Source organism: Stegodyphus dumicola, chromosome 12 (assembly GCF_044657685.1).
Source record: "Stegodyphus dumicola isolate Sdum_Otavi_A_Nest chromosome 12, ASM4465768v1".
NCBI classification, from domain to species: Eukaryota; Metazoa; Arthropoda; class Arachnida; order Araneae; family Eresidae; genus Stegodyphus; species Stegodyphus dumicola.
The window spans coordinates 59,310,312-59,323,589 of NC_140779.1; the positions used below are offsets into that span (position 1 = coordinate 59,310,312).

The 13,278-nt window shown below is 31.6% G+C and overlaps 1 protein-coding gene across 1 annotated transcript in view; it reads right to left on the reverse strand.

Moving 5' to 3' along the window:
- Window positions 1–7,595: 7,595 nt before the first annotated feature.
- LOC146993671 (uncharacterized) overlaps window positions 7,596–13,278 on the reverse strand; it is a 127,508-nt gene continuing 121,825 nt past the window's right edge. Inside the window, exons 3-6 of the mRNA XM_085827385.1 lie at window positions 11,246–11,325; window positions 10,994–11,057; window positions 9,351–9,493; window positions 7,596–7,728 (exon numbers count right to left, since the gene is read on the reverse strand). Of these exons, the coding sequence (XP_085683511.1) occupies window positions 9,351–9,493; window positions 10,994–11,057; window positions 11,246–11,325 (287 nt within the window). The 3' untranslated portion in view covers window positions 7,596–7,728. The remainder of the gene's footprint in view (window positions 7,729–9,350; window positions 9,494–10,993; window positions 11,058–11,245; window positions 11,326–13,278) is intronic.

Consider the following 13,278-nt stretch of genomic DNA (forward strand, 5'->3'; position numbering starts at 1 on the left):
ATATCCAGAATAACATTCATACACAATACAGCACACACAGTTTGGTAAAATTTAACTGATGTATTACTCATCATGGGACATTACGAATATTGGAAGGGGGCAGAAAGTCCGGACGGTGTAGTATTCTAAAATGTGCAGTAATAGATTATTATAGAATAAAATTATTAAAGTAAGCTTATTTTTGCTTTACATATTTACAGTATAATTTTTTTCGCCATATAAACTTCAAGACATGGCAGAAAGTCAAAATAAATTGAGGGATCACAGCACTGTAAAAAATCATCCCCCCCTTTTTTTCTCTCTTTTTCTTTTTTCCAATTCAAGCACTTCGTAAACTCGAACAGAAATTTTACTTAATCATCTGTATTCCATCGCCACCACTGACAATAGAAACAGTAATATATTCGTTTAAGCTATTATGTCTCTATGCCAAGGTCCTGTTTCACTTACCAGCATTAAATTATTTATTTCTATGATAAAACACTTTGGGAGTGTAGTAAATTGAAGAAAAAAGAAACCACTTGCTAGGGAAATATTGCAGACATGATATCTTTTGCAGAATGAGCAAATAAAACATATTCTATGATCTTAAGTATAGAGAGGGCAAGAAAAAGTATGGTTAACTAATGTTTAAAACTCAATTACTGAAACTGTTCTTATAGAATTTTACATGTAATCTTGAGAATTTTTATACGAATTCACATTTAAAAAATTAAATAATTCCCCCCTAACAGCTGGTAATATGTATAAACTGATTAACAAATAAAAATGGTAAAAAAAGGTAAAATATGATATACATAGAATTTATATGCACTTCAAATGAATTTTATTTGCTGTGTATTAAGAAAAGCACTTAATACATTAGAATACAGGAACTATAATTCGGCCAATAAGAACTTACCTCTGCCCAAATTCTTGCAGAAATGAATAAAGACTTTATTCTTTGCTCACGTTCCGAGATATCTTTTAGGAGAGAGCAAGTTTTTAGGTACATGTCTGAGTCTTCACTAAGAAGAATCAAGTTGCATTTTATACAACTATAAGGTTCAATAAACCGGATCACAGATTTTTTTGCCACTACCCCTTTCTTAAAAGGAAGTATTCCATAGTTGAGACCTATTGAAAATTAAAATTCAATTAAAAGTTCTGAAATATATCTTACTAACACAAAAGAATAAAATTTAAAAATATAATTCAGGATACTTAAAAATACTTATTTTTACAATATTTAATATTATTAAAATATAGTATATTACACAGAGTGTTTATAAAAGTTATCGCGTGGCCTTTATTTTCAAAGTTTTCTTTGTAGATATACACTCTCAATTATGAAAATGATTTAAATGATGCAAATATTTATGTTTTGGCATTTTTAAATCTAAAAAAATATATACGTTTAATTCTTATATGGGTAAAATTGACCGAGACAAGTAAGTTAAAAATTTGGAATCATATTCAAGGGATTCAAGGGTTCTATACAAATCAAACAGCGAAATATTTTCATTTGCAAATAACTAAATTTTTTTTTTGTTTTTAAAATTAATGACAAACATTGTTATGCAGATTGTCATTAAAACAATTAATCAATATAAATGTATTCAAAAAGGAGATTTTATTTACATAATTTTAAAGAATTCGTATTTTAGGAAACAATGGCAAGATTTCAATATTGGCATGTACACAGATCGTGAAAATACTTCCATAAATTAAATACGAAAAATATTTCTAGTCAGTTAGAAACTATGAAAATGGAATAATTATCCATAACCTTGTCTTGTCTTGTCATTCTAATTAAATTTTAAATTACTAAGCTAATATAATATTATTTATATAACGGCATGAAACATTTTATATTTAAAGCAAATATGCATTCTGATAGAAAATGATGGGAGTTGATTTCATTCCATGTGTTATAAATGATCATAAACAAGAAAACTATGACAGGAAAATATGTAATAAATATACAGTCCCAATTAATCTCAATTAAACAAATTATGTAATTGAAATTAAAGCACTCAGTATCTTAGTCAGAGCGTATATGATTTAAAAAATTCCTCGAAAAACAATCAGAATTTTTTTTAAAAATTGAACAAATAGTTTCAAGTATAATCACAAATATAATGATACACACAAAATTTTTTATTAGTGCATAAAATATAATCTAAAGTTACGGATACTTTCTTTATGGACAATTATGAAATAATAACTTGGCCGAAATCGTGAAACTCATTGTAAGGAAATAGCCTATCAATGAAATTGAAATTTTCAGAAATTTCTCACAAGACATAATGAGAAGTTAAAACACAAGGAAGGAAAAATTTTAAACTTAATAAAGAAAATTTTAGTGCCTTAAAGTTGTATTTGCAAAAATATTAATACTTCGATTTTGTATTAACCATGAATAGGATTCTTCATATTAATAATGATTAACTGAAATAAGTTATATGCTGTTTCCAAAGGAGACCACTCTAGAAATTAAAAGATGTTCTCCCAACTTTGCTGTTTATTAAACAAAGTTAGTAAAAATATTTTGTTTCTGATTAAATATAAGAATGTTTCATGACTAAGAGCTAAAAATCGTGCAAGAACTGTATAAATGTAAATCATGAATTTAAATGACCTTTGAAAAGAACAGAAATGATGTAGTAGTAGAAATATGATGTAGTTTAAACTGATAAAGTTTCTTCAGATATAAAACATGGCATTTGCAAGCAGCACAAACTAAATTTTATAAAGGACAAAAATAAGAAAATTCATAGCAATTGCCTTACACGAGGCATTCTCAAACTTTTAAAATTTTGTATCACTTTTAATAAGAATAAAAAAATACATACCTCATATACCAATGTATATAAGAAAAGAGGCACTATTTTACGTTCATTATGAACATTACTTAAATATTTTGTGTAAAACATGTATCACCAAAAGTAATGCATCATAAAGGGTACATGTATCATAGTTTGATAAATCCTGCCTAATAGAAAAAAAAAAAAAAAGTGTAGACACTACCGTATTAACCCACTTGTGACATTTCCAGTTGTCCCTTTTGTGCTGCCATGTACAGACATTTTTTTAAACGATTCATTAATTTAAAGTAATTTTTTGACAAATATCTGCCTTTAAAAATGTACTTTGATAATATAAAGTAAATTGCCTATAATAGCTGAAAAACTTGAAATCTGAAAAACCGGGAAATTTTTGTGCGAAAAGCGAGAGAAACCGAGAGGTTTTTAACTCTCGACACCATTTCAAATGAATTGCAGACGTACTTCATTTCACTTTAAAATGCATAATTCGGGTTATTGAAATATTAATTGTGAAGTATATTAGTATTTAATTATAAGTTCTAAATTTTTATGTTCTTTGACTAATTTCAATTTTTAAAATTATTACACTTTTTCACCGAGAAATTCCCGAGTGGGGAAGGAAAGCTTTTATGTATCGAAGCACTTTTAAAATTATGAAAATAAAATTAATATTTAATGCACATAACATTTGAGAGGATAAATTTAGAACACCATATAATAAAGAAAGTTAAAATTAAATACAGATATTTACTGATTAAACATTTAAATGAATCTTCCCACAAAGTTCTACAAAAGTATTCAGAGGGTTAAGATATTTCAGGTCTAATGAAACATTAATAAGAAAACTTTAATAAGAAAAAAATCATAAAACGTGGCAAGGAAAAAATAATACAATTCAGAAGAAATAAAATTTAATGGTAAAATTTATTCTGAAATTTACTAGCGGTGGAGGAATGCAATTTAAGTTTCATTAACACAATAAATTTTATTTATTTATGCGCAACATTTTGTTTAGTAGCTTTCCTTGGTGAAAGTTAAAAAATTAAAAATCCGTGGGATTTGACTATCTAACCGGGAGACGGGAAGGTAAGTTGAAAAACCGTAAGACTTAGGAGTATGGCATATTAATTGAAAAATAGAAGAACAATCAAATAATTTCACTTCAGAAATACAAAAATAATTTTACTTCAGAAATGTTTTTACCTTCAGAAATGCAGTTGTGTATCTTAAGCAAATAATCATTTGTTATGCTGTGTTTAGTTTCCAGTCCGATATTTATGTTGGACGAGAACACTGCAAGGCCCCAAGAGTAGGATCCATATAAAGTAACAGTGGCACCTAGAGTTGAAAAATGCAGAAACATGTTTCGAATTAAAAAACTGATTTTGCTTTTGAAAATAACATAAATTTCTAAATAAATATTATCAATTCTAAGGTACTTTTGCTTTTATTAAAGGAAAAGAATAAATAAAATAATTTACTCTTCTCCTTTAATGTATAGGAGAGTAAATTTTACATAAAAGTTATAAAAAATAGTTTTTACTTAAATTTGACTGTGCACATTTCAATAAAGTTACTGTAAAATATGCTTTTTCAAATACTGAAGCACCACGTTTAAAAATTAGCAAACTGAAACATCTTATTTACGAAAACATAGCATTTTAACAGCTGTTACAAGGGCTCAGTCCACACCAGAAGAAACAATCCTAGATCATAGTTCCACTTCCGCTGAACTTTACTGTGGCCACAATTCATTCTGGAAGGAGTCGTTCTGCAGACCCAGACCTTGCCATCCGAACGGGAGAGAGCGAACCTTGATTCATTACTCCAGAGAACACGTTTCTACTGATGAACGGTCCACTATCGCCGTGCCTTGAATCACAGTAACCGACCAGTGCGGTTGAACGTTGTCATCAAAGGCTTATAGGAGGCAGCACGACCATGAAAAACAAAGTAGATGTACTTTTTCACGGATGGTATTCATCGAAACAACACTCCCGGTTGCCTGTTGAATCTTCTGGAGTATGTGGACCATCGGTTGGGAGCGTTTCTTTCGGATTTCTCTGGACAGCATCCGTCGATCCCTGCCTCCCAGTTTCGTGGGTCTACTGTCTCGGGGCACATTTCGACAATCACTGCTCGGCTTCCACTTCTGAATCCCATAGGCCACTGCCAAATTTGTGTTCATCAGCTCACTAGATATGCTCCTTAAAGATCGTTTTATGATACCTGACGATTACACGTTTCTCAAAATCAGATAACTCTGCACTTGGTGGCATCTTGGATGCGACTAATGCACTGTTGCTTCCTACACGATATTGAATGGCGGAGGGAAAGGCGTATATTAGGACCGCAGATGGTATTTACATGGGTGTCCAAACACTCACTGGTAAACAGTGTATATCTAATCAGCTTTCAGAGAAAATACCGATAGTTTGATTTGGTTCTTAGAATGTTAATTCGACTAAACTTGAGTCTCATAATGAAATATAAATATATATATTTATATTTAAATTTAATTCAAATGTTTCTAGTTTTCTTTATATATATACACTGGTGTGCAAAACTTAAGCAACAAAGCAAATTTTAATCAGTTAACCATGCAGTTGCAGAAAAGGAGTTCTTGCTATAGGTGCAATTTCTACGCAATTCAGTAGAAAGGTCATGCATATGCAAATGTCCGGAAAAAAACATCACAGGCTATGTGATCGTACGCAAAACGCGTGCGCTGCACTCGAGATTACCATAAAAGGAAGGACGAAGACGCTATTAAAGACATTCGCTGCAAGTACAAGTGAAATTTTTCGTGAAATATGGCTAGAAGAAATTATCTGGATGACTTCACGAGTGGAAGAATCATCGGAAAGCTGGAGGAGGGGCGTAGTGTGACCAGTGAGGCTGAAGATTTCGAAGTCAACAAAAATGTCGTTTCGCGGACTTGGAAAGCCTTCCAAACCATAGGTACAACTCTTGGGAAGGCTGGTGGTGGCCGCTCCAGGAAAACAACTGCAGCAGATAACCGATATATCGTCCTACAGGCGAAAAGAGCCCAAAACCAATCAGCAAGTTCTACAGCTCAACAACTGTTTACAGCAACCGGCGACAAATGTCGTGGTTTACTGTGTCCAGACACCTTCACAAAGATGGCCTATTCGCCTGCCGTCCTGAACGCTGCATCCCTTTGAAAGTTGGCCATCGGCACCACCGTTTAGAGTGGTGCAAGGAGCGCAAAAACTAGGCATCTCATCAATGGAGTCGTGTCCTTCTTACGGATGAAAGTCGTTTTAGTGCCACAAGCGATTCTCAACACAAATTGATTTGGAGAGAGGTCAGGATACGGTTTAATCTCAGTAACATCACGGAAAGAGACTGTTACGGTGTCCTGGAGATCTCGTTTCGGAAGGCATTATGCTCAACGGGCGGACAGAGCTCCACGTTTTCGACAGAACTTCTGTAACCGGAGATCGCTATTGTCAGGAGGTGATCCTTCCCTATGTGCGTCTGTTCCGAGGTGCAATTGGACCAGACTTTGTTTTTATGGATGATAGTGCACGGCCACACCGGACTCCTGCTGTTCAGCAGCCATTGAAAAGTGAAGATATCACTCGAATGGATTGGCCAGCGTACTCCCCTGATTTAAATCCCATAGAACATGTGTGGGATGCTTTGGGAAGACGCCTTGAGGCACGATTACATCCTCCAGCGAACACCCAACAACTGAAACAGATGATGATTGAGGAATGGGCACTCTCACCTCAAGATCTGTTGGACAATCTAGTGCTGAGTATGGGGAGACGGTGAGAAGCAACCATTGCAGTAAGGGGAGGGCATATCCCATACTAAGGAACATCTGCTGGTTGTTCTTCCTCCTATACAGACAATCATGTGTAACGATACTATGAGTTCAATAAAGCCTGTTTTTGTTTAATTCCATACTGTACTGAATACACTTCGCATTGTATTCATTTTTGCGCAATTATGCTTTCGTCGTCGTTTAAATACAATATGCTGTCTCTTATTTCTGAATTTCATGTCTCTCAGATGATATCTCGTGGATTTATGTCAAAAAAGAACACCTGTTGCTTAAATTTTGCACACCAGTGTATATATATATTCCAAAAGAAATGGAAACATTTAAAACTTGAAAGCTATCAGTTACACTGAAAAAGCTAGCGCAAGTTTTTTCTTCAGTTTCGAATTATGAAACATTAAGATTTACATGCAAATAATTTAATAATATAACTGCCAAGGAATAACTTATTTACTTAGTATACAACGATAGTGAAATACTTCAGTGTTTTACGTTATATACTTAGAGTAATTTAATCAAGCAAATTTTAGGTACCCTCTCCTGAATAAACTTAAAATAGGTATTAAAAGATATAATAGTTCGTTTGTTCTCGACCTTAAATGTTCTTCAAGCATTTAAAGGTCAGAAGAAATATTTTTTAGATTGATCACAAATATTAAATACATATGTAATATTTTATCGGAGCAGAAAGAAGTGCGAACTTCACAGACTTATATTACTCTCATTTATATCATTCTGTATTAAAAGTTACTTTAGAAACCTTATTCATCTAATCAGATTACAATTAAACAGTTCAATCAGATTACAATTAAAAAAGACTTACCGTTTAAAAGTACTTTTTTTTTTTTTTTTTTTTTTTTTTTTTTTTTTTTTTTGAGTTAGGATAAAGAGAAATAAAGGAATGATTAACGTTTGTTATATGTGTGTTAGTAGACATACCGGAATTTTGTAAAACTTATAAATACCTTGAAATCGTTTCTTGATTACGATCTGCAGTTCTTTCAAAATTCTTTTGGGTATATCATTTGCAGAAATCAATTCTTCTTTTTCAATTTGTAACAAATACTTTGTAAGAGTATTTGTATCCACATCTGCCAACATATTGAATTCCTTCACATGCAAATAAAATCAGGGAAAAATGTTAACAAAATTCTTATTGTCATTCAATTAATTCAGTTCTCAATTCGTGGCAAGGCAAGAATACATAAAACCTCAAAATATCTTCATTAAAACTTCAAAGATGTATAAAAACGTAAAACACCAAATACAGTACCAAATTAAAAAAAAATTCACAATTAAATTGTAATTTTTTAAATTTTATGTAACTACGCATACAAATTTGAATTCTTATAATTTTAAAAATAGGAATTCATATCATTTTTTAAAAGTCACTATAAAAATTATTTAATTATTGAAAATATTAATATTAATTCAATATTTATTTTAATTATTGATTTTATATTCGTTTGAACATAGTTAATATTTAAAAAAAATTGAAAGTACGAAAATAAAATTGTTTAATATCATTAGAACGTTAATAGTATTACAGTTGTACAACTAATGTATATTTGTTGCACATCGTGAAAAAATTTCGTTTATGCGTCTTTCTTATTTATACGTCGTTTATGAATGTTCCCTTGAAAGACATATAAACAATGCTCCACTGTATTAGGAAATATCCTCTTTACAGGGACACTTTTAATTTTACAAATAGCCAGAAAGTACAAAAAAGAAAGAAAATAAAAATGACAGGGGCGATCTAATTGGATTCTCCATTCCCCGTTTTTTGTCTGTTTGTTTTGCCAGAAGTATTCCACAATGAGCACATGTTGTATGTGAGGTGCAAATATTGCAGAAATCTTCCTCATCAAGGCCCGATTAAGACAATCAAGGGATCTAGTCTCAGGGTCTTTTCAGCACTGATGTTCCTTGTTTCCGTAACAGAAAGCCCCCGTCAGCGCTGATGTTCCTTGTTTTCGTAGCAGAAAAGCAAGGCCTTACACCTGAGCATAGGTAAATTAGGTCTGCCTTCACTTAAAATTAATTAATTTTCTTTAGTATCGTGTAATTTGTAATTACCCAGGTGTCAGTTAAAATTCTTTATCCAGAAACATCACGTTTATGATAATATTGATATTAGGCATTTTTGATAAAGAATGCATCCGTCATATCCGTTTTGTTATCTTTATATCTCTTTTGTCATTTACAAATACTCGATCTTCACCATTTATTACTTTTATTTTACTTCTAACATTTCAGTAGCATCATTTCCAATTTGTACAAAAAAAGGGGGGAGGGAGAAAAGAAAGGAAAAAGAAAGATAAAGAAAAATCAACTGCTATTTTTTCATAATGAACAAACTTTCCCAGTAAGTAAATCGTCGTAACCTTTATACAGGGACTTCATTCTAAAATATTCTGTTTTGCAATTTTGGATTATTGGGCAATTCGGATAACTGAAGGTCGGATAATTGGCAACGTATTGTATTTGTGAAAATTTTAAGCGAAGTATTAATTGTGTTCATTGTTGAAATGTAACTTTAAAGAAAATTCCTGGTAGCACAATCAGGAAAAAAAATCTCAATTTCGTTTTTTTAAATATAATATGCTATTTAAGAAAAACATAAAAAGTTGTATATTTGGCTCTTTAAAAACATAAGCAAGGTTTGTAGTTTTCTTTTGCTACAAAAGATATAAAATAAAATTTCAAGACTGAAAAAGAGAATAGCATACTTATTCCGAAGAATATCCATATTTCGGTGCTTTCAAGCTTTCAAAGGAAACAGGTGAGGGGGCCGATATATAACCCGAAGCAAGCGAGTTGGAAGGTGATCCCCGGGAAGAAGTTCTAGGACTAGATGCAGGTGTAATAAAATCTGTAAAACGTTTAAGATAATCAAAACAAAAACAAATGTTGATCGAATAAGAAATAAAATTTTTGCTATATCAAAAATGCAATAGTCTTAATGAGAAATATATTCACAAAAGTGTTATGAGCCTGACCATATGTAGAGACATTAGATTATTTCGAAGGAGGAGACTTGAAAAATGAGCTATCCTTCGCTGGGACTCAAACCTCTCGAATACCCGCCAGTGTGCTGACCATTACATGACAAAGGCATGTTAAGAAGGCGGGAGAAATACCTTATACATAAAGAGGGTTAAAACTAACCCTCTCTTTTTTTTTAAACTTTGTTAAGATCACTTTCTAAGTCTCTTTACAAATGAAATAATCAAACCATATCAGAAACCGAATTTTCAATGTTTTTTGGGATTTGTGAAGGTAGGCGACTGATTCTGAAATAATCTGAGGTATAGTAAGAACTTAGCTTAAAATTGTTTTTCAGGAGTTACACTGAAATCTACTATGTGGTCAGGCTAAAAACTGTGCAACAATTTATTTCACAGTCTAGTGTTGATAAATTAGCGAACAGTAAAGTCAAAAGTAATTTAGAATTAGACAGATAATAATTGCCATAAACGTAAACTCACACTGTCTTCTTACGCGGATGATCTGTTGCATCTTACTTCTTCTGTGTGAAATTTACTTTGATTACTCTAACTTTTTCTTCGTAGTGCATGCTCTTATTTACAGTTTGTTAACATTTGCAGCTGAACTTGCTAAAATAGTTTGCTGACGGATACAGAGGAAGATGAAATATTTCTTTTTGTTCATTCATGAATAAATTATTAAAAAAATCTGAAATGTTTCAGATTTTAAATTACGTCCAAAGGGGAGTTTTTTAACATTTTGTGTGTTACATTTATTTATTAAATATCATATTCTTTGCACTTAAACCATAAAATTAATTTCAATAGCAATATCGCAAAATAGTTTTAAAATGAGCATATCTTTAGAATTCTCGATACAGAGACTCATGCGCTGGAGATAAAAATGTTTTCTCTGTACAACTTTGCCATTGCTCGCTTTGAAATCCTTGAGTTCGTTAATCAAAAATTCGCTAAGTCTTACAAAATAGAAAATCGATAATAAAACAAATTCCAAATTTCAAATTTGGTCTTCCACATGCCCATATTCAAAATTTGATGGCTCTATGTACCGTTGTTTTATCACAATGCGAGAAATATATATACGTTTCTGCAGATTTTTCATTATTTAATTTCTTTAAATATAACACAGGGCGATAATACTTTGTGGGAACAGTTTGAAAAGTGATTCGCCGTTTGTAGTGAATTGACGCAAAATCGCAAAACGAAAACACTAGTGCTTCAGGGACAAAGCCCATCTGGACTAATAATAAGAAATTATTTTTGATAAAATAAGTTTAAGAATAAGTATTTATATAAATATATTTGTCAAAATATATGATAAAATTAGTAAATTAAACATTTAATATGTGAGTCAAAAAACTTACTTAAAATATCTAGCAAAACATCATCTTCCTTCAACTGCTGTTTATAATGCAGAGTTTTAAATTCCTAAAGGAAACAAATACGTATTTAAAAATATTTTAGATAAAAATTTTGGAATATAGCTTCACTTATACATGTTTTGTGTGCGTAGATATATAAAGTAATGAGAAGGGTTATAGAAAAATAAAACTGAAGGTACGATTTTACAGATGCTAATGTGAAGAGGAATATTTATTCAAGTCAAAAGGAATTACTTTTTTCAGGGAATTTCCACATTCTATCTTCGTGCTGATTAAAAGTGGACTTCTTGTAATAGGAGCTTTATCTATGAAACCTGAAAATGCATGAAGATTTAAGAAAATGTGTTTACATATTTTAAAAAAATTTCAAGTAGAATAATTCAAAATACGAGTACAACATGAAATAGGCGTACGCACAGATGTACATCCGAAGTGCGAGTACTCACATATAATACTAAGGAAATACAGAATGCTGACGATGTGCATTAGGTAAATTTTGCTAATAACATGGAGAATTAAACATAAAATTAATCGCCAAGGAGAACGACATACTTGAAGAAGGTTTACGAGTGTAATTTCAGAATTTTATAGAACTATCGTTCCTCTCCCTCCTATATAATTTGATTTTATCTAAACTATTGCATTCTAACAAGAAAAATCTGTATCTTTTCTTTAAATTTAAAGCAAAGGATACAAGAGCTCATATTTTATAAGCGCAGAAGCAACGATTTTGTGAATAAAATTGAAGGTAATTAGAGAACACTTTTGATCTTTTTACGAGAAAAACGTAATAAAATTTCCATAATAAATTTATCCATTTTTCAACGAACTTCCAATTTCAGTAATTATGTGCATTCAATAACAAGTTTATGACTTGGAAAGGATATAATTCAGTAGCTATCTCTCATCCACTTGAGTGCTGTACTCTTTGCTCTCTGTACTCTTTGGTGAAATATTTATATCTCAGAAGGCCTCAAAGAAAATTATACTTTCAATTTATATTTTCCACTTTTTGTAATATAATTTCATAAAAAAGAAATGTGCAGCATTTATTTTTCTAACAACTTACGATATACTGGTGTCTGTAGTTGCTTACTAACCCATTATTCTTGTCAGACGTTTCTCTGTTAATTAAAAGCAAATAAAAATTAAGGTTAGTTACGTCATTTTTCTTCGAAATCTAAGACAGTTTCTCTAAGCAATAAAATTAGCGTTCCATAAACTTTCTTTGTGGAAGATATAATAATTTCTGCTCACCCTGTCATTAACTATGGCAGGAACCCGTAGAGGATTATTAGACGTTAAATAATATTCGTAAAAAGAGTTGATGAAATAATTATAAAAACTCTTTGCATTACAGAAAAAATCACCAAAAAAAATGGTAAAATCTAAAATCTTTTCATTACGATCACAGAATTTTGATTAGTTCAGTAATGACTTTAGTGTCCATTTTAAAGGCCTGCCGGGTTACTTATTCCCTTTAGTCAGCAAGCATCTCCTTCTTTCTTCCTTTACTTTTCTGAAGGAACCTTTGCCATTTTTTTTCCCCGATGTCGGAGTAGCCTGCACCTGCATTTTTTCCTGTGAGTTTTCTTCGATATGATTTTAAATTTTCCTTTTGAAATCGAGAATTTCTCTAGATCTCTTTTTGACTATATAACTGATGACTCTGTCATCTCATGCGAACGCAATTCGTAATCTTGCGAACACCTACGTTAGTAGTAAGCGGAGGTAACCGTGCGGTCAAAGGATGCCGCCATGACGTAATATAACAATAGATGACGTAAGAGAACAATAAATGCCGCAATGCGGGCGTTCCTTTGATGTGCCGCCTCCGCCACCTTGGATCACGTGACAACCGGAAGTGACGTCACAGAAAATCGTGGCCTCCGCCATCTTGGATTTCTCCGGAAGTGACGACACCAGCGCCATCTTGTACCACATCATGGAATGACATCATCAAAGTTTCGTTTTTATTCTTTGTGATATACGTTTTAATTTATTATTTTAAGTGTTTAATCATTTTTATTCATTATTTTTAATTATGTTTCGTTATTTAATTGTGAATCATCCTTTTTAATTATTTAATCCGTCATTATTTTTAATTAGTTTTAATTGATTACATTATATTTTTAATACTTTTTAATGAATTTAATATTATTTTCCCTGAATTTTAAAAGTAACTCCACGGCTGAGATTCGAACTCGCTATCTCTGGGATGGGAGTCTAGCGCTTTACCGCTCAGCTAAGCCCTTCATGTTATCAAA